Consider the following 22,596-nt stretch of genomic DNA (forward strand, 5'->3'; position numbering starts at 1 on the left):
GATCGTAAAAATTATCCGATCAATGAAATTACACCATTTTCATCTCCAGCTAGATCGCTTCCCTCTTTCCCCAGAAGAACAATCAAAATGGTTCCCTCTATCACCAATTATCATTTCTGTCTCCGCGCAGAAATCGACTCGGTTTCGTATTTTACGAGGCGAAAATTGCCGGGTTATATTCCCCTGGAAGTGGCGCGTTTTATGATTTCGGCGGAACAGCTGAGAGAGAAACCGCCGATTTCCGGTCCGCGCCAGCGCTTGCGCGGTCTTGGAAATGTCGAAACGACAAAGTTGCAACTAGGATGGTTTTATTCCACCTTCCGCCGCGGTCACGCGGTTTTTACCGTCCTCGGTATATACGACGCGCTAAATTATCCCGTTTGCAATAAAACGCGTGGCGGGACGCGAATGACGCCACGGTGAACAAATAAACGTGAAATTACGGTGAAACCTGGCTCTCCGTTGCGCGGATATCTGTCCTTCTCGATCGTTCGACACGGTTATAGCGGGGCTCTCCGAGAGACCCGTCGAAAACGAACGGTAAAAACGGTTGGATGTTTAGCCGGTTGAATGTTTCCTGGTAGTTTGCCAGATCGATTAAAAAGAGGAGATCGTTGTTTGATTCGATGTTTTGCGTGTAAAGGGAAAACCGGTCGACCGGGCTGGAGGATGCGGCTTATTATAATATTTACCCGCTTTGTTGCTTTGCGGTTATAATATTTGCCGTTTCGATACATTCTTCCACGTCGATCATCTTTCGTCCCTTTAAAACATCTCGAATCGTGTTCTATCTAATTTAACTTCTGCCGCCGCCATTTTCGTGCCGGATAACTTGGCACCGTTAACGTAACAGTTATTTTTTGCAATGTATTTTTGAGATTATTGAAGCGAAAATGATCGTAAAATTTGTATCAGGCTTTTTACGAATCAATCTAAAAATTAACTCTTGTTAAATTAATTGAATCAAAGGTATCCCTTTAAACGTGCCTAACCTTCGAACACATGGCTCTCAATAGCGAGGAATTGGAGCAATTTATTATTTAAGACTTTATTGAAGTCGTCCATTGAAACTCTAATTGAGACATCCATTGACATCTCCTCCGATATATCGCCACATTTGAATTTACATACGATCAATGACCGATCAACGAGGACGTTTTAATTGCTTCATATCGATCGGGAACGAAGTCGTTCCGCATAAAGAGTTAAATTGCAACTCAATTGGCTCGCTTGGCGTTTCTGTGTTTCTAGGTCTTTCTCCAGTAAGTTCTCCAATAAAATTCGTTTCGCATCGATCGTCGTTGAACCAATATATTTTGTTGAATTATATACATCGACTATCATTTCTCTTATCATTCGATTAAATTGCTGGTTAGAAATTATATTAGAAAGAAAGATATTCAATCGATTACTAACGAAACGTGTGATACGTTTTTGTTGCAGCCAGAGACAGTTCCTCAAGCGAGGATCGATATGACCCGCGTGTTGGAGGTTGCTGCTGCCGAGGATATAACCGGACATCCGTACAGTCTGGCGATCACCTCGCCGGAAGGAGTTACCTTCGTGAAGGGCACGTGCCGCGAGGAAACCAGATGGTGGGCCGATGTGCTTCAGGTCTACTCGAGGAACAAGGTCTGTACATTAAATTGGAAATTAATTAGAAAAATTTACCATTAGCATTTCTTTTTTCTTTTTTCTTCTCACAGTGAAAGCTTTCAAGATATTAGTCTTAATCTTGCTTAATTTGCTATAATAATTTTTCGAACAGTATCGTTAATTCGTCGAATTTAACTAATAATCGGATTTAAATTTAATTACAAAATCTCGTCACTCTCTCTTTCATGCAAAAGGGAATTTATTATCGTTCTCAACTTAAATTAATTCCACTAATAGTATCAATTATGGGAAAGAAATACTTTAATCGTCGGTGTCAAGGTACAATCAGAATCGATCAAAGAAGATTCGAAATCCTCCTTGCAGATACGTTCCAATTTGCGTACACCGATCGAAATGTTAATGTTAAAAACACAAAGAAGAATTATAAGCTTTGTTAAGCGACACGATTCTCATCGATCGATATGATGAAAATATCTGGAATTAAATCTCGATTCCTTCGAATTTACGCGATTTGGACGATCCAACTGGAAAAAGAAGTGACGGAGGGATCCCTGTCATTCGTTGATTACGATATTCGCATAATCATTATTATATCCTTGTGCTGTCATGGTTGTTAGAGTAATACCAGTCGCGTCGACTTGTCTCACCAGCGGAAATAGCTATTCTCGCGGGAAATGAATCGCGACTACGCGGCCGCCCTCGGATTTTCCAACCTCCTGCCTACGCGAATTCCACTATTTCTTTTTTTTTTCATTTTCTCAGATGAGAATTAACGTTCGAATCCTTCGAGATCGATAAATCTTTGATAAAATCAGTTTTGGTTCATTGGAAATTTTTTTTATTGGCGAGTTTCATTGACGAGAACGAGTCAACCTTTTTTTTTTTATTATTCAATTGAAATTTATTATTATGGACATTATTGGTGCGTGAAATGTCGTTTTTTCGAATGATTTTAATGGTACGTAATATTTCTTGGATATATCATACGGTAAAGAAACGTATTTTTTATATCTTTTTTTATATTTCGTTAGTATATTTCGTATATTGAATAAAGAACTCAGTAAATTCATTTTCTTCGTTTAAAATTCTTTTCGATTATCCATAGGGATCTTTCTATCTTCATCTAAATTTATATTTTCGATAACTGTTACAGCATTGTTTGCAGTTTGAACTTGTTGTAGATGGTCTTTGCGTATAAATTGGCAATTTAAAAGTGAGCGTAGAACGATTTGGTCTTGTCAAGGGTTAGTCGTCAAGCTTTTTCTTATCGCAAACTGCTTTACAAATTAATGCGTTCTCTCTAAATTCAGGTTGTTTCGTTCCTCTCGAATAATCCAATATTCAAATCTTATCATCCGATTTAATGGATGCTCTTCTTTGCTCAAAACTGAATCACACGGTGAATTGTTAGATATTCCCTGGATAACTAGCCGTCTAATTGCAGACCCATTCCAGTACCGATACCTTTTCCTACCTTCATCCTACTATATCTTAACTCCATGTTTATTCCTACCATTACAAATTCTTATCTATAAAATCATCTGATAGAACTCCAATACTCCAATTATCTAGAATTTATTACTATGCACCTTCCAATCAACCTGCCATACCGACAGCAGATACAACTTCAACCGCTCTCCTTTTTTTCGCGCCAAATACGAAAACAAAAAAATAAATGAAAGAATGTCTCTTCCTTTCTTTCTTTCTTTCTTTCCTAAGAAAACACGTGATCGTATCACTGCACAACCATGAAAATTCTCACGAGACGAGTATAGTAGAACTCCATTTATACGATCCTGTCGGGGGATAAGCAGATGCATGTAACTAAGTTGTTGGTGTAATAGGATCGGAATTAATTCTCCCTATCAGATATCAGAAACTATTTCAAAGAACATCACTAAAACTCTTATGTATCAAACGTTACAAATTTATCGCAACGATAATCATAACGTAAACGTGTATAATTATTCGCATGTATGATCGAAATAATTTTTTTCCCGCCCCCACATTTCCTCCCCCTTCCAACGAAACGTCCGGTTTTCCACGATCTTCTCAATTCTCTGTTAAGAATTCCGCGAAACAACTCTACTATCTCGAATACGTAATGCTCTATGAACACCTAATTCTCGGTTATCGGTGTTGAATCGTGGACAGGGCTCGCTACACGGTTAATCCTCCTCGATGCGCGACGCGAGTGCAAAAGATACGAAAGGAAGGGAAATAGAGATAGGAAAAAAAGAAACGATGCCTCGACAAAAGTGCGATAATGCTCGATCATTAGCGCGGCCTGTCGCGGCGTCACGCTCGTTACAGCGCGAAATAATGCCAAGCTGGCAAAACTGCATCGTAGCCGCGCGCCGATTCCCGCTTTTCTGCGATTCACTCGATCGTCCCTCGCTTGCCTCCGCAACTTGCCTTCTTCCTCCGGTTTCTTATCGGTTTACCTGCTTTTCAGGGGGAGAACCGATTATGGTTGGATGGAAACGGGGCGACAATGCCGCGGATGATCGCGTTTGTTTGTTAATCCGTGAACAGGAGGAGGGACGATTCAATTCGATTCGAGGGGAACAATTCTGAAAAACGGGTTCTGTTGACAGGTATTCACTTGGCGGATGGAAGATTAGGGATTGGTCGTGGGAAGGGAATCAATTAATTTTAATTGAGCGTGATTCGACGAGCAGTGAATGCTTTGAACACTGCCGATGAGGTACGAGATGATACGAGGTGATTTTCGGAACAGTTAATGACGTTTAAGTAATTTTTAAGTAATTTCGAACGCTGTTATTTCGACGTTTCTGCATTTAATCGATTTGAAATATGTTAACTTTTTAGAATTCGTTTGTTGAAATGGAAGAGTTGAATTGCTTTTAAAACAAATCAATGCAATAAAATATTCTTTAATTTTTGTGCAGAGAAGAAAGTAGTAGATAGAATTTTATTGGATTTATTTGTTAAAAAAAGTTTATCATGCCTCGTATTACGAGTAATAGAATTTTAAGAAAAATCCTTATCCTGATCACGATGTGTTTCTACGTTGAAATAGAAAAATATGATCGATCAGTTTATCTATCGTTGATCTCCCTTCGCTCTTTACCCTCACGAAATCAGTCATTTTATATAGTCGCATCTAACGCAATATACCTCTTACTTAATGCATACACCATAAATTTAAACAACAAACTGTAGAGAATTCTTTTATCAATCTCCATCTTATCTCGCATCATTCCATTCCTACTTATTAAGCGAAGTTGTCCTTCGCGTATATGAATATTCGAAGAAAGATTGCTCACCATTGAATCAACAACTGGATGGAGACAATAAAAGAGCAGCCTCGTCGATTTTATCTTAACGCGTGATCTACGCGTTTTAATCTACCGATCAAACCGATAGATCAACGCACCCGGTTCGAGAATCGTGTTGGCTGTCGTCATTTCGCCGCGTTACTTAGATTCTCGACAACAACACGTTGTGCAACGAATGATCGATGGAAGACCAGCGATGCTTCTCTTCGTCCGGATAAAAGTCAGACGGACAGATCCTTAAATGTACGAATTATTGTCGCGATCTTCTGGTCATGTATATGTTCGAATCTCGAAAAATATTTAAGTTTGTGATTCATAATTGTAAATTTGAGGAGAGGAAAAATTTTAAGGATCGTGATATGATTATACGAATTATATTTCTTCTTTCACAGTCTTTAAATCCGATCATTATTCGAGAAATGTAAAGTGGGATTGATTCGTGGAACGAATGTAGTAGAATTGTGAAATGAATATAAAATTAATTTGAATAGAAACGTGTAAATTTTAAATGTGAAATCTTTCCATTTTTTTATTCATATTCATTTAGAAGTTGTTACGTTTGACGTCGATCGATCGTTGATCACGATTCAAAGTTGGCGTGTAAAGTTCTGATCTTGAGGAATTATGAACATCAATTACGAGCATGAAATTACTTATGAAAAACTCAACTATCATCATCGAAAGGAAAGCAAAATACTTTACAGTTTTATTCAAATTTTTACAATCTCATCGTCTCGAGAGAGGCTTTTAATATTATTAAACGCCGTTAAGATCGATCGATCATTTCTGAAACTTCCTAACATATTATTATTATTATCCTTAAACTAACTCGTATTCATCGTTAAAAATAAAAAAAAACCCACGTTTCAAATTCCTAACCTCGAATTCTCTGAATCCCATTCATCCTTCATCATCGTCGTTGTGATTGATCGATCCTTCCTGGATCTTTGATTCGTTATTAGATCCCTAATCAACAGAAACACCGAAAATTTCAAATTTGTACAAATCATCGATCAAAGTCGAAACAGTTTTTCCGACCGACATCACCGTTATTGCGAATCGAATTTTTACCAATTCAAATGGTCCTTCCTCGAAATCGAATTTTTACCAATTCAAATGGTCCTTCCTCGAAATCGAATTTCGGTCGAATTTAATCATCGACCGTCCCTTGATTTTCTGCTCATTGTTCGATCGTTCCTCGCGTCGAATCCGTTACGCAAGGAATGATCGATCGGCAAATGGAAACGGCTCGTCGCCATTGCGCGAACCTGCCGCTCGGTGTAAACGTACGATTACGTTAAGAGGCCAAGGCGACGCGTGCATACGTACGCCAACACGAATCGAACAAACCGGTGAACGCGCGTAGGAAACGTGCCTCCCCTTTTATTTCCTTTTCTCGGTTGTAAAATCGCCTCGACTCTCGCTCTACGTAAAATGTTTCTGTTTGGAGATCTCGAGCGGATCTCGAGCACCTGTTCGCGCGTTTACCGAGTTAATTGCAAAACGAAGGTTGACGAGGAGGAGGGGATAAGCGATGGAAGAGGTGGTTTCTTTGATCGTTCCTTCGTCACTTCTTCGAGCGTTCGCGTTTCGAAATCGCTAGTCGATCATCGGGGGAGATGATCGGGGATTGTGAAGTGGAAGATTGAAAAAGCATCGGTTTTCCTTTTTTCTTTTGCGATAATTTCAATCATCTTCGAGAGTTTGTCAAGATTATTAATGGACGTCAAACTGGAATTATTACTGTCAGCATCTTTGCTAGAATCGAACAATTTTCCTTGCACAATTCCATCCTTCTTCTAAGAAAAATTCGTTATTTTTTATTCTTGGAATTAAATTCTTCCAATCTATAGATAAATAAGGAAAAGCATTCCTTATTCATTCATCGATCAAAATTTTCTCGTGCAGCAAATTCAATTTGTATTAACGTTGAAAATTCTCTTTTAGAGAGAGAGGGGAGAATAAAGGGAGCTAAGAAGATCACGTTCGGTTTGGTAGAATCGATTGAATCGTCCCGTGTTCACATTTGTCCTGCACGGGCCGGTACACGGGCAGCGGTCTTATGAATTATGCACGCCGGAGAAGAGCGTAGCCTCGCGGAATATTATCAACCTCGCTGTTATCTGCCGTTATTGCGGCCGCCTACCGCGACCTGGTCGTGCACACGCCTGCCCTCGTACCGTCGCCCACGTACAAATTCTACGGCATTCCACCATGGAGTCGCGACGTCCGCGCGAGGAGATAACAACCGTGATTTTTTAATCGATCCCAACCGTGCCCTCCATTCGCTGGAAATGAGATTTCATTGTTGGAAGAAGCCATGATCGCATCGGATATAACCGTTGCTTCGCTCATGTTTCGCCCCCTGATTATTAATATTTAGAATAATATCATCAATGTTGTGTCATTATCGATGATAATCTTGCTCTTGCGTGATGGTTTCTCCTTTGAAAGGCTAAAATGGTGCGTGAAAATGATTCTGAATTAAGAAATTAATCGAAACACAGGCGAGAAGATACTTTTTATCGATGGGTGTATCGGTGAATTTGTAATTGATTTATGGAAGAACGAATGGAAGGATTTAATTGATGTTGGTATTTGTTTTCCAGGGCCGGCATAAGAGGAATGCGACGTTCCCCGGTGGACAGACCACCATTCTTCAGGTCACTCCTACGATCAGAAGTGAGTGTAGCTAATAAAACTTTTTTTTTTCATTAATGACGTTTGTAAGAATTGTGACATACTCTCGATACGAAGTGATTAATATTTCATCCATCGTGATATTGAACAAGTCTTGAGTCTTGCAAATACCACTTGAATTAAATACAGATTTTCCTCTTTCAATGGATTTTATAAAAAGTAAAGCTTAATAGTCGATCTATAATGTTCACCCATTTTGTGGACAAATATCGATCAATTACCTTTCACGTAGATAATAAATAAAAAATCTACTGAAATATCAGTTCTAACCTATCGTAACATTTACATCCTTACAGGTAACACGCCGAATCCACCTCGACCACGGTTCAATAGCTGCCGTTCAGAGCCCCGCAGCAACACATGGATCTCGGAAACGAGCGTCCCCGCAGACCTTTGCGCGTCAGTCTTCTCCTCCACGCCGTCTCTGGTGACCAACAGCGTGGTAACGACGACCAGCAACACGTCGATGAGCAACGGCAACGTGGTGGAGAACAGCAACGACCATCGTGTCACCGCCAACGTGTCACCCCTTAGAACCAGCACGCCTCTTGAGAACGGTGGCTCCACCTACATAACTTCCGTTCCATCCACCTCCACCATGAACGGGAGCGTGTCCAGCACCGTGTACACGACCACGTCGACCTCGACCACCGTGTCGTCCGTCAACTCGTTGACGGAGAAGCCACCGATCGTGCCCAACGAGGGTAGATCGAGCTACAAGGATCAACCAGCTAGCAGCGCCTCCCCCCCGACCAGAGACAAGCTTCGAGCGGAAGACAAGGCCAGACGCAGGATGAATCAGCACGGAGAACGAACCGGGACCGCCTGCTCTGGCGAGAAACTAGGTCGGTATACTCGAATATATCGGCGACCTTGACTTCGTGATCGAGATGCTGATTTAGATTAAGTTGCGGATGATTAGGTTAAGTCTATTTCACAGACGACAGATGCGATGTCATTGCCATTTTGTACCAATCATTCTAATGTAGCAGATGCAGTGAGGTTTAGATTAGGTTAGGTTAGGTTGCAGATGGCCGATGCTACGTCATTGCCATTTTTTAATGAAAATATAGTCAGGTTTATAGGTTAGGTTGATATATCGGATGATCGATATTTCACGTTGCCGTGGCAATGGAATTAAATAAAAAGTGGAAAGTGTATTAGTATCGGATACATCAGAATTGGAACTTTGAAAGTTTTATAAAAATGATCTAGTATAGTAGGGATCGTGAGATTAGTCGAATGTGAAGTAATACGTCGGATGTTGGGAAATTGGAGTTTTGAGAGGTGACGTCAATGCCATTTTGTAGCAATGATCCAGCATAATAGAGATCATATAACGAGAATAAAATAAGTAAAGCGATAATATAACAGACGTCAGAAATAGTGCTTTAATTGATTTATAACTGAATAATCTGAAACTTTGGAAACTCAAAAGAAAATAGCTGCAATTGACATTAATTGTGTAACTGACATCAGTTAAATGATAGTTTAATTCACAAGTTTGCTATACTATTTAATGGTTTTATAATTTTGTTGATTAAAGAGTCTATAACAATAGGATTACAAATTTTTAACACAAAGAAATTCTAGCGAGTCAGATATAAACTTAATTTCTTTATGATTGAATAATTTTTTCAAGCATTGGATGAACGGTTCTACGATTAAATATTTCGTTTTTTGTGAAACTTAAGATATTAGATTATTATTTTCTCGATGTTTGTTTTTCGATTCCTGTTTTTCTGAATCAATGATTGGAATCAATGATCCGGCGAAGGGTACCGTTTTTGCGGAATTTTAGAAATAAATTTATCAGGAATTTCCTTCGATACAAGGTTAATGGAAACTTATGGAAGGTATAGAAGAGGTTTGGAATGTGATTAATCGTTCGAACGTATGCAGAAGCATTCTCAATTGGCTATTCATTCGAAATTAACAGCAAATCTAAATTTCTGTTAGTTAACCTCGCGACAGAATGAGTCACACCATGGAACATCTGGTTGGATCGTCATTTACAGTCGTTACTCGTCGATGCCGATTTAACAAGATACTGTGACATCTTTTATTCATCCCGCTATCGATTGCGTAGTCTTATTCATGCCCCTCTTATGCAAAAGTTGTAACGTATAATCCTCGATAATAAAGGTAGCCAAATCGTTAATCAATCTCATTATATAAAATTATCCACCGACAATGAAATGATAAAAGTAAAAGAAGATTTAAAAAACTCTTCTTAATTCAATTTGTAATCGAACAATGGCAGAAATTTATATAACAATATTTCTAACAACATTAAAGATGTTTGCTAAGGTAAAAAGAATTTAATGTCATTTTGTATCGATGAAAATTTCTATCATTTACGTAACACGGCTTCTCTCTCGTTTTTTATTCTTTCGAATTGGATTTACATCGAGTTCAATCGCGACGTTACTAGGTCGTGGATCTAGAGAGAAATTTTATTGCCCTCGCTGATCACAAAGGAGATCTGTTAACGCGATTCGATTTTAAGCCAACAATACAACGTTTCATTGAATCGACTGAGGAAACTGGGTCGTCTGCGACTATTCTTCTCCACCACGATGATTCGCGCGTCCGCGTTAAATCGTACCTGACCCATTTTCCCGCCATGACAATTGACGGTATAAACAAAACAGTTAGCGCATGTCCATGCAACGGCCCGTGCGAAAATCCGACCGAATTTATTCGTCCCTGGTACCATTTATCTATCCGCTCTATCTATCGTGGAATCGGAGAGGATCGGGTATCGTCAAGCATTATTGCGTTTTCAACGGTGAGAAGAAGAGATGTTAGAGGAGTTGGAAAGTTTATGGTATATGTGCGAGTGCTTTGTCTGGGAGCACAATGGTCTCACTGTGATGACAGAATAGATGGATTTAATTCGAGATAAAGAAGATTCGAGAAAAATTTAATTTTAAAATCGAAGAGAGAATTAATTTAGAGAAGAGAATATTTATTTATATTGAAATCGAGCAATATTCTTCCAGATTAAAATTTCAGATTAAAAATTAAGAAAAATTTACATGAAAGATTATTAGAATCGTATGTTATTGGAATCTTATACTTTAGAACGCTTTTTCATTTGTCCTTCGTCTCTGTCGCATCTCTTCTCACTGATCTACCTCAAACTGCAGACAAATGACAGACACAATTGTCGGAAAAACAAGTAGTGTTCCAAGAAAAATTCTTTACTCTCGAGTGTATTACGAGTTAATACTGAGAAATAATCGTTAATTATTCGTTTGTTAGAACGATCCTTTTACCGAATCCTCTACGAAATAAAGGAATTTTAATCACAAAAGAGACAAAACGTTGGTTTGTTCGCACAAAAAAGTGTCTCCACAGACACGGAAATTGTTAGCGGAGAAATTAATCAGCGGACTCGAGAACAGGCGCCTGGCTCCCTCGAACGTGATAGGGGACTCCAATTAAACGAGCGAGGGGGAAGGGGAGAGGGTTTTTCTAGATGCCGTTCCCACCATCGGTATCTCATACGTGCTTTCCAATCGGCGATAAGTTGAGCCTCGGTCGTTTTCAGTCAGCCTTTAATCGCGATATGATCCCCCTCCCATCCTCTCACGTGGATGCGATTTCTCTTCTCTTTCGCTCAGTTGCTGTTTCTTCGGTACAGGTTTTAGAAAGATTAGGATGAATGTGTTTCTCGCATTATCGCAGGGGATCGTTGGATGTTTCAGACAAAAGTGAAAGTAACGAGAAATCGGCGAAAAAACGATCAACGATTAACGATATGATGATAATGATAGCGCGGTAGTTTTTACTTCGGGTCCAATCATTCCTGTTCAAATTACTTATTATTATATATCTGAATGTAGGTATAAAGTTAGATAATTGCTTTCTTTTTATTGGCGAGGCTAATCGTAAATCAATATTATACGATTTCCTTAAGATATTGATATTTGAATTTTTTTTTTTAATAATTTTTGTACGATATTTTGAGGCATTCGTGTAATTTCTTTTTCGTCTATAAATAAAACGAGCAAATCGATCATAATCATATTTAAGTTTGATTTTAAATTATATATTAAAAAATTTAATTATAAAAATTATATTCGTGTTACGATAGGAAGAAGTTCGATCGCTTTACGAACGACGACAAAATAAAATGAAGATGGTGATCCATCATTCTCGTTCATTATTAAGATAAGAAAACATTCCGAACGTTCTTAATACTTAATTTTTATCGGCGAAACTAGGCAATAATGATTATCGAAGAAAATTTTCTAAACATCGTAAATCGGATCGATTTGATTCACTTCGACTATTCTTTTCAATCGTTTGACAACGATTAATAAGAAGCATATCGCTATCGAGCGTTTTAATCGAGAAAAACATGGCGAATTTTTCACCGTTTCATCTATTTCATTGAGAACCGGTTGCGCGTCCTTTTTTAAAAGTCGCGCGTTAACTGCGCGCGCGCTCGTTTTACACCGTTAATCCGTGCAATTTGTTCACGCATCATTATCGAATTAGCTTTTTCCAGTTGGCTCGTTATCCAAACGTGAAAAAAAAAGTCTAATTCCGATCTTAGAACGCGCGTGGACGACGTTATCTTTCTTTCGTTCGATTCGATGTGTCTTAGGATAGTTCGTCGTTTAGGATACCGAGATGTTCGTCGGGTAACGGTGAATCGATGGTTCAGAGCATAAAAACAAGCGTCTTGGATGCTTGAAACTAGGAATATTCGAAGAATTGTTGGAATAATTGGCGATCTTAGAACATTGGAAATAGATTCTTGTACAATTTAATTTTGATTCTAATGAAAAATTTTCAGTTCAATCGGTACATATATTTAAGAAATTGGATGAGTATAGAAGTAAAACTATATTTTTAAAAATAGAAGAAAATTAAAGGGAATTATCAGAATGGAGGATCGTCAAGATAAATCAAGAATAAATAATAGCAAATTGTTTGAAAGATGACAAATTTTATCTCGTCCAACGATGCTGTAAACGATCTAAACGCACGAATTCTTAAACAAGCAATCCTATTTCCCAAGAGCACAGATACATCGATCAACATTATCTCTCCTCGGAGTAAGTAATGATTTCGAACAGGCTTGATTGACACGTCAATACGGAAATTCAGTATTAAACGGTGAATCAGCGATCAGGATGGGGAAAAAAGTTAAGTAACACGTCCGTGGAAGGAGGAGGATCCGGCGTATCGAGATTTATAAGGGTCTAACCAGCACAGTTGTATCTTCCGATTCGCCTTGGTGTGATTACGTTTCCCGTTTGTTGCGTAATTACGTGTGCACAATCATCGAGAAAATCTACCGGGTTCTCCGCGTGCCCCATGATCTCTACTCTCCCGATCCGTAGATTTCATTTAGATTGGCTTCGAACGTCCAGCAACCCGTTCCCTCGAGTTCTTCCAATGATCCGCAGATTGTCTGAAAGATACACGCTATTAAGGATATCCGATCGTTTCGTAAACAAGACCTTGCGAATTTCGAATTTTTAATTTTTTAATTCAACTTATTTAATATTGGATTCGTTAAACGCGAATAAAAGTAATCTTTTATCAAAAACTTGCTGTAAAACGTGGAATTTCGAAGTTAATTTAATTTAGACTTTTAATTTAGAGATCGATTCGATTTTCCTCATACTTGGAACTTTTAAAAGATTTGATTCTTCCTTTCTTAAAAAAAGGAAGCACAATATTTCGATCTCTTGGGTAACTGATTCCGAACACACAAGTGATCGATCGCTGAAAGCCAATCTTCCTCGAAACTCACCCCATTGTTTCCTGGCGAAACGTCATGTTCCCGCGGCTCCGAAGAGAGATAGTTCGCTGAAAACTGTTATTAGCATAATAACGAAGCTTAGATTTCGACGCCGGGTGGATAGGAATGGTGGATAAACGAGACAGATAAGCGTTCTTGCCACGGCACGGAACGAGGCCGAGTTATTAATTAGTCGGCAGTCAATTAGCAAGCCGATCGTTTGGCCTTGCCACGTTCAAACCTTCTTTTCCTTAACCGAAAAATATTTAATTGCCCGTATTTGCGACGAATGTTTTTGCGTTAACGAGCAATTGAACGAAACCAGAAAGAAACGCGTTGATCGTGATTATTATTAGGATGCTGGTCTATCATTATCGCGTTGTAATGCGCGAGACGACTCTATCTAATGGAGAGATGGGTGAATTTGACGCTTGTTTCCCAGACGATGACGCCTGTCGAAGGATTCTGTTGGAGCATGAAAGAGAAAGAGAAGGAAAGTTGCGAGACATTGCCGCCTCCTTGACCCAGCCACGCGTCAGGAGGAGCATCAAGCCTAGGACGTCTGAGCCGACAAGGGATGTGGTGGATGCGGCCAATGCGGCCTATCAGGACAAATTTGTGAGTCGATGGAATTTTGAGAAATATATGAAGCATGGAAACGGCGAAATTTTAAATTAAACGATAATTGTAATTGATCTTTGGAACGATCAAAGTAGTAAGAACTCGTTGATTATTCTTCTACAGGTTAGAGGCGATCCGGATGGATGTGGCCTCGACATCTCCGGCATTCGATACTCTCCTACCTCCGAACTGAGGGTCGATCTACCCGCTGAAGATTTATTAAACATCAAGAAAGGCTGGTTAATGAAACAAGGATTAAGTAAGGTTCGTCATCAAAGCGATCTACTTCTGTTCTTGCAATCATCCCTTTTTAAGACGCGCATTTCTCAAGAATATTTTTCGAAGAATATCGATTAAATCTTCTATCATCGTTTATCCTTGAGCTCGATACGACGCCAAAAAGTTAAATTCGTATCACCGATCTTGCTTAAGAACACGGTTCTCTCGTTGAAATAATTTACAATGGTTGAACAGTAGCAAGAGTCAATAATAACAGATGTGTAGATACAACGAATGGTGTATTCTTCAGGAATGGAATAAGCATTGGTTCGTGCTTCGCGGTTGCGGCCTCATGTACTACCGAGATCCCTGCGCGGAAGATAAGGGTATCATGGACGGTGTCATAGATCTGAATACCGTTACCGCCGTCACGCCCCTTCAAGTCGCAAGAAATTATGGATTCCAGACTGTGGTGAGTGTGACCGGTGGATTTGCACGCGGTGATTTACGGTAATTAACATTCCGCACGAACGAACGAATCAACGAACGGAAATCCAGTTAGTTCTTACGGGAGCTGCAATTTTCTTCCTTTTTTTTTCATCCTTGCTCGTGTCTGCTCAGATACTACAATGCAAAGGAAATCGGTTTACATTGTCTATCCGCTGGATTTGTGTTTGAACATTCATTTTGGATACAGAATATTAACGTCACTGAGAATTAAGGAAGAGAGCCATTAATTACTTTAATTGTCCAAGTTATTTGGCATATCTTGGGCCAAAGATTCGATGAAAGATTTGTAAAACTTCTTTGGAGTTTAATAATAAGAATTTCCGAGTCCATGTGACAAAATTATTATATTCGTTTCTCTTTTGAAAAATAGTGTTAATATCTAGAAACTAGAGTCGGTATTGTACAGCCCTTCCTTGTAGTTAACCGTGAATCTCCCGGAGGGCTTGCTGGTCAATTGGATTGCCGGAATTAACTTCCGTGGCCGGGATGGGAGTGGCTGGAAAAAGTCTGTAACTCAATTTCACGCTAGAACAGATCTTGGAACTCTTCGTTTATTCGTGTCACTGATCTCTGTCACCCGCTCTGTATCCTGCTGCTTTGCCCCACATCGATGATTAACGTTTCTGTTCTGTCGTTTTTGCCTCTTTCTTTATTGGATGATTTACTTTATTCTCTCTTCTTCTTCTTCTTCTTCTTCTTTTTTTTGCGTTCCAAGGCCTGGGACGAACGAGGATCTACCGTATTGTCCGCGGTGACCGCTGGTATACGAGCCAGTTGGATGTCGGCCATTCGGAGGGCTGCCAACTTACCAGATCCTGACAATGGCAACGATTCTCTGACGGTTTGTCAGGATGCGCAGCAAGATAACACCCCACAATCACCTACCGCGTAAGTAGGACAGTGTAAAAAAAATTATTTAACATATTCATGGGGATAAATCGAAGAATCGAAGGGATACGTTTACCGACATTTGTACAAATATTTGTATGCATCTCTTGATTCAAAATGCGACTACTGTGTGTGTGCTTCATGAAACAAGCATCCTCTTCTTGGAACGTGATTTAAAACTCCGTTTTTTACTTCAGATCGCTGACAGACCGCGAAAGAGACTCCTCGGTCGTTCCTTCGACGTCAGTCACACCACGCTCAGTCCTGTTTTCCTCCGATGAAGAATATCGAACGGCATCCGAAGGCGGCAGAAGAGAGTCTGGTGATTGGTCCGAGGTCCCAGTATCGCCACCCTTGGTGAGAAACGGCGACTGGCCCGGTGGATTGAAGGGTTCCAGTTGGTCAGATTCGGCGAACCACGAGTGGTCGGAATTACCTCCATCGCCACCGTTGACTAGAACCGCTTTGTCCAGAGTGAAAGCTCGATCCAGATCAAGCTCCAGATCCAGAGTTTACAAGAGAAGTTGCAGCTCTCCCCTAAGCTCGAGAAGAAGCACGTTGGATAGCGTCAGGTCCGAGGATTTGATGATGGCCTGCTGCGAATTAGGAGAGGATGAGGAACAGCACAACGGGCACATGCAGAATAGTTGTCTGTCGAGCGCAAACGAGAGCCCATTAATAGTAGAATTGTTGGAGAATCAGGTGTCTTTGCTGCGTGATCAGTTAGATCAAAATCAGTCGCATCCAAGCACGCTTCTAGTCATTATCGAGCGTCAAGAGAACGAAATAGAAAGTTTAAAGTCGCAGCTGAACACGGCGAGAGCGGACTTCGCGAGTGCTGAGAAGGAACTGTCCAGGTTGAGGCAGCAAAAGGCCGAAGCTTCCATCAGAGAAAAACAGGTGGATGAATTATTGAGCACGATCCAGAGAACGGAGCAGCAGAGAAACAAGGATTTAGAAGATCTAGAGAAGATGAAGAAGATGTACAACAGGGATAAGGAGATGTTGGAATGCAAGTTGCTGGAGACCGAAGCTATTCTTAGAGAGACCAGCGAGCGATGCGAAATGCTTACTAAAGAGTTGGCATCGAGTCATAGAACCGTCGAACATCTGCAGTCGGAGATAACCTCTTTGAGCAATAGATTATCTCAAGGTACGTTGATCGAATGAAAATGTTCCGATATTGATAGAATTGCTAATTATACTATGCTATATTATTCATCTAGGAATAGAGGAGAACGAGCGTTTGTATAGCAAAGTTAGGGAACTGGAAGACAAAGGTGGGTTGTCTTCTTCGAAAGAACGAGGAAGAAGTTTTGATTCTCTCAGTGATTTGACGAACATTGAGCTGGATCTGGATTTCAATTCTCTCGACAAGGAAAGGTAATGATATGTTTAATCTGTTCTACATTGATCGAAACGATTGATTGTTATAAATATTTATAAACGAGATCACGATAACTCTTTTATTCTAGATTTATTATTATTCTCTTTATTCATCTAGAATCGTGGAAGAATACGACGAACTTAGATCCCGTTTCGAGAAAGCTATCCTTGAGATACGCGCGATGCGCAAGGAGCTTCGCGAGGCGCACGCAATGCAGGATGCTTTGGAATTGGAGATTTTTGCTCACAAGCAGGACGCAGCTAGCGTGAACGAGACGAACCAAGCTCAGATTCAATTAATGGCAGCTAGGATCCAAGATTTGACCAATAAGCTTGCAGCCAGCGAGAAGCAAGTGAGGAATCTGAAGCAGAAACTGACAAAAGCGGAAACTAGGGACAAGAGGAGATCGTTGTCGTTGAAGGGTCGCGAGTCCTTCCAGATTTCTCAAGAGATGGAGGACAAGTTGGTGGATCTGGAGAACAAGATCTGTGCTATAGAGCGCGGGAAGAGCATCAGCGCGCCTGCGTCGGCGGGAAGCAGTCCGAAGGAGTCGAGTCCTAACCCAAAGAAGGAGAAGAGGAGGGATAGCAAGAGTCTAGACCGTACCAGATTAAGAAGAAAGTCGCTAGACAGTGCAACTAGTTCAGAACCGATGAAAGTGTTGATCAGACTCAGCACGTTGGAGACGAAGGTGGCAAACGTGCAAGAGAATATGGCGAGCGACGCAGAGAAAGACTCGAGCGAGTGCAGCGAGATAAGCGCGCCCTCGACAAGCGAGGTATCGTTGGAGATCATCGCCAGGTTGAAGAAATTGGAGAGAGTGGTGTCGAAGTCGAAGAGGAGGCTAGAGAAGTGTTTAGGCTCGACGCAAGCGGAGGACAAAGCGGAGAAGTGTTTGCGCGAGGTAAACGATATTTTGGACTCGTGTTTAGAATGTAAGAAAAACCAAGGTAGCGCTCAAGTGACCGAGTCAGTAGGCGTAGTGGTATCTAGACTAGAGACTATACTTAAAGATAAATTGAGCGAACTCACGAAGAGACGGCAGACGCTCGAGCAGAACGGCCAGCTGGACGATAGGGAGAAGATGAAGCTGATCGCGGAGAGAGTTGCGTTCGAGTTCGTAGTTCTGAGACAGATCAAGTGCGCGATCGGCCGTACATTCGACCGTAGTGCCGTTCTCAGTGAATTGGTCGAAACTAGTCAGCTTGCCTCAAGCTTAATGCGTAAGATTCACGGAACTAAGCCCAAAACGTACCAAAACACCAGTTACATTCAGTATCTTACTAGAGTGTTAGCTAATAAGTTAGTACTAGTAGGTGGCGTGGCCGCGACGGAGACGGTGGCCAAGGAGGTGTCCGCAGCTCGTAACGAGAGCTTGAACTTCTTGCTGCAGAAACAGCGCGAGATAAACGAGATGGTGTGCAGGTACAAGGAGACAAAGTTGAGACAGCTCGCCGAGGCACTGGCCGCCGAGACGTTGAGCATGTCGGAGCAAGAGGATTCGAACAAGCAACAGGCGACCAACTCGAGCAAAAAGTTGCTGGAGGATAGACGAATTCGCGAGGCGTGGGCGCTGGCCCAAGAAACGGTGAGCAAAGAGTTGGTGCAGGCGGAAGTGTCGCACGTGATCATGCGTTGCGGCCAGATGTACGAGCAAAATATCACTAGCATCACCGACGCTTGTCTCAACTTCGAGAGCGCGGAGAACGTAACGTTAGAATCTTGGATCGATGCGGCCCAATCGAGGCTGCGCGAGGAGATGGAACAGTCGACTCGCGAGCTGTCCAACGTGTACGAAGAATGCCTTGACCAGTTGAAGAAGAGCAAGTCGGCGATAGTCGAGTCGAAATACGAGTCGAGACGGTTGTTGACGGACTACGCGGACGTGATCGCGCACAAAGCTTTAATAGATGCCAGAATCGAGCTTCTTCAGGAGAACACGAGACAATTGACGACGCCCTTCCCTGGGGAGACTTTCGTATCTAGTCTAATCCGAAACGACGACGTTCTTTCGAGTCTGCTAGAGGCAGACGATCAAGAGTTCCAAAGCAATCCAATTCTCGGCGCGGAGTACAGTTACCTTTATCAGCAATTTAGCAAGGACTGCGAGGACAGGATATCCGGCTCGAAGCGCGCCTCGAAGGAGCAAATGAAGAACGTTGGCCAGAGTTTGCTCTATCTCGAGGAGGATTTGGTCGAGCTGGGCAAACGCGTTCGGGAGAAATTGGACGAGAACAGCGAGAATGTTTCGTGGCCGGCGAAATCGGCCACGTTGATTACCATTACAGACTGGTCGAGCGTGTGCGAGAAGTGCTCGCAGTTGCGCGAGCAGATAAAAAAATTGAGCGACCATATGAACAGCGTGACTTGCAAACAGTGTGACCAATTGCAGAAAACTATCGAGAGGATAACGGCGGAGCATAATCAAGAGTTGGAGACGTTGAAGCGTAACCAGGAGAGGGATTTGATGGACATCAAGGGTGAATTGGACAATCAGAGGCAATCGTTGACCTCTCAATACGAGCAGGAAGCGGCCAGTTTGCGGGAGAAGGCGAGAAAATTGGAGCACAGGCTGAACGCAATGGACTCCGAGCACTCTGCTCACGTGAACGAACTTAGAGCCGCTTATCAAAGATCTATGAGCGCCGAATTGGATACAGACGCGGAAACGAGGAAGAGGTACAAAGAAGAGATCAAGCAACTGCGAGCGTTGTGCGAAAAGGGTTTGCTCGCTATGGAGAATTCTCACAGGCGCATCATTTCCGAGATGGAAGAGAAACACCGACAAGAGTTGGAAAATCTGAGGGTGGAGAAGGAGCAGGCGTTGTCGGAAGAGACTCAGGCCACTCTGGCGGCCCTGGACGCTATGAGGAAAGCTCACGAGCACGAGGTGCAGAAAGAAATAGCTAAATTCAAACAGGAATTTATTAAACAGATGCAGGCACGCGAGGACATTGGCGTGCTTCACAAGGAACACGAGTATTTATTTTTATTTTAAAACTACCGATTATTAAATCTTAGCCAATTTATATTGATTTATATTACAATTATACAGGGAAGAGATGGAGGAGATCAAACAGGAAATTCTTTCCTTATCTGCCAAGTACTCCTCCAAGTGCGTAGAATCAGCAGCCTTGGAGGAAAAGGTAGGATCCCTAACCAAGCAGCTTGCTCAAGCGCAACAACACATTATGCAATTGGACGCGAGGAACAAACAGCTGAGGGCGCATCTCGTATTGGAAACGAACGACAGCGCGAACGACAACGTGCAAATGTTGAGGGGCAGGGACAACGAGATTGCCGAGTCGAGGGAAGAGATCCATCGACTGCAACAGTTGAAGGTAACCCTTTGATGAAACCCTTCCCATCGCCGTGAACGTGCCCCGTTTACAGCGTAGATGTGGTTAACAAAAAAGAAAAAAAAATGTACCATACTAAATGATGATTAACTCCGCAATTACATGTTATGGCGCATACCCCCTTATGAGCTTGTTATTGCGATACGATGCTCCACGACTCTCTGACGCTTGATCATCGTATACGTTTCTAAATAAGAAAACGCTTCTAAATAACGAAGTTCGGTCTATCATTTGTAAATAAACACATAGTAGACATAGGCTAGAGACGAAGTTAGGTACAGCAAAGCTTCCATGTTCGCTTTATTCATCCGCCTCAATTAAGAATTAGGGAATAAAGAAAGAAAGAAAGAAAGAAAAAGATACTTGGATCTTGTCACGATAAATTCGTGTCTCGATTCATTTCCATAATTTGAAAAAATACATTCAATCGGATCGAATTAGACACGAACTTATCGAACGGATCAAGTATCTTTTATACACTTACTCACCAAGAATATTAAAACGTATGTTACTCATCGATTTACAATATTAAAAATTGCTCTGTCCTATCTTACCAGTCACGTAACAAAATCGCATCTCACGAATTAAGAGTTTAATATTCAATAACACTTAGATCGATAACAACAACAACAATAATAATAATAACAATTTTACGAAAAATTTTCAATAGGAGCAAGTCCACGGAGGTTTTACTGTACCTACCATCGAGCCTCGTGAGTAGCCCCATAAGGTGTAATTGTCCACGACACACGTTCTGACCCGGCACCGATCATCGACGATCGTTGTTAACCCCACCCACCATACCAAGCCGCACTTACGCATTATATATTTTCGATATTTCACTAACAGCATGGGGAGGCCCCTCGTGATACGTCCGGTGTGCCATCGAAATCTTCGTCGCTAAGCTACTCGCCGCAGCGTGGCCGGATTAATAACGAGCCGCTGCTCAGAGCGGCGAGCAGCGAGGAGCAGAGAACGGGCGGCGAAAGGCCGAGAAGCACGCTGTCCACGTTGCAAAAGAGCACGCAGGACAAGCAGGCAGCGTTCTCGTACAAGCTTGAACGCGTTAAATCGGTCTCGTTGCCTTACTCGAGTAACTTGGTTAGGCCGGGCAATAGTTCTGGCGTGAACTCGCACGACGTGAAAGAGGTGAGCTTAGGGCAAAAGAGCCAGGAGCGTAACGGCCTGGCATCGCCGCTCTGGGACAGCCTGAGACCGAGGAGCGGACTGCCCCATCAGTATCAAGGTACAGAAGAAAGGTGAAATGGGAACTGTGAAAGAGACGCGAGCAGGAAGCTGATAGAGAGAAAGAGAGAGAGAGAAAGAGAGAGAGAGAAAAGAGAAATAAGAAAACAAGAAAATAATGCTTCTATTGGATCGCCGCCGTTTCTCGATCCTTCTCCTCCTCCTCCTCGTTTCCGCTTCTTCTTTCAAAAGCATAGAAGCTGCATTCGGCTTAGATGTTCGTACGTTGAATGATTGATATCGAGTCGAACTTTGGCTCGTTGCTTTTTTTTTGTTTTATTTTCCTTTCTATCGATCGTCTTTTCGTATTGTACGAACTTTGGCATGCGCTACATTTTGCGAGGATCGAGGCCTTTGCTTTTAACCCCTTCGCTAAGAAGGAACATTTCTTCTTCCGCGAGCAATGTCGAGCAATATCTTGCGTTTTGAATCGTTCATGTACATCTCATTGCTTCTCATCCTTGGTAGCGAAGGGGTTAATCTTAAGGTTAACCTTAGCGAATGCGGTTTAACAAAGGATGATTCGCGGCATAGGTTTTTGCGATTGCCTTCTTTTTTTTTTTTTGTTCGAGGAAGAGATATTATTACGGGGAACATAATAAGACTAACCTGGTGCTTTCTATTTAGAAATTAACCGCTTCGAGGAAAAACGAAAATTCTAGTTGATAACGAATCAAAATCGAATCAAAGCGAATTTAATCAAATTTCTTGTTGTGCAATAAACGTTTTTGTTATTTACATGTGTAACGCGTCGATGAGGTTGTAAACGTGGATCATTTTTGTCCGGCTTTCTTCGACGATAATAATAATGTTTCGACAAGTGATGTACTGAACGACTATTAATCGCTGTTTCAATGACGTGATGCGAAGCGTGAAAAACTATTAATCCATTACTCGAGGGTTGTCTAACCAATTGCTAACAAGAGAATTTTTTTAACGATGTAACGCAAAATAACTTCTGCCTTCTCGTGAATGTGATTTTAT

The 22,596-nt window shown here is 41.4% G+C and overlaps 1 protein-coding gene across 7 annotated transcripts in view; it reads left to right on the forward strand.

Moving 5' to 3' along the window:
* LOC107997278 (protein outspread) overlaps nt 1–22,596 on the forward strand; it is a 181,543-nt gene that overhangs the window by 154,910 nt on the left and 4,037 nt on the right. For 3 of the 7 annotated variants that reach the window (XM_028666413.2, XM_017055757.3, XM_028666414.2), the window contains exons 4-14: nt 1,444–1,632; nt 7,529–7,601; nt 7,916–8,464; nt 13,826–14,001; nt 14,128–14,268; nt 14,534–14,695; nt 15,449–15,621; nt 15,819–16,774; nt 16,848–17,004; nt 17,126–19,987; nt 20,064–20,349. In XM_028666413.2, the coding sequence (XP_028522214.2) occupies nt 1,444–1,632; nt 7,529–7,601; nt 7,916–8,464; nt 13,826–14,001; nt 14,128–14,268; nt 14,534–14,695; nt 15,449–15,621; nt 15,819–16,774; nt 16,848–17,004; nt 17,126–19,987; nt 20,064–20,349 (5,724 nt within the window). Of the gene's footprint in view, nt 1–1,443; nt 1,633–7,528; nt 7,602–7,915; nt 8,465–13,825; nt 14,002–14,127; nt 14,269–14,533; nt 14,696–15,448; nt 15,622–15,818; nt 16,775–16,847; nt 17,005–17,125; nt 19,988–20,063; nt 20,350–21,037; nt 21,081–21,216; nt 21,614–22,596 lie in introns of all 7 variants that reach the window. The other 4 variants (XM_017055755.3, XM_062072483.1, XM_017055752.3 and 1 more) reach the window with 2 other exon arrangements.

Source organism: Apis cerana, linkage group LG3, assembly GCF_029169275.1.
Source record: "Apis cerana isolate GH-2021 linkage group LG3, AcerK_1.0, whole genome shotgun sequence".
NCBI lineage: Eukaryota > Metazoa > Arthropoda > Insecta > Hymenoptera > Apidae > Apis > Apis cerana.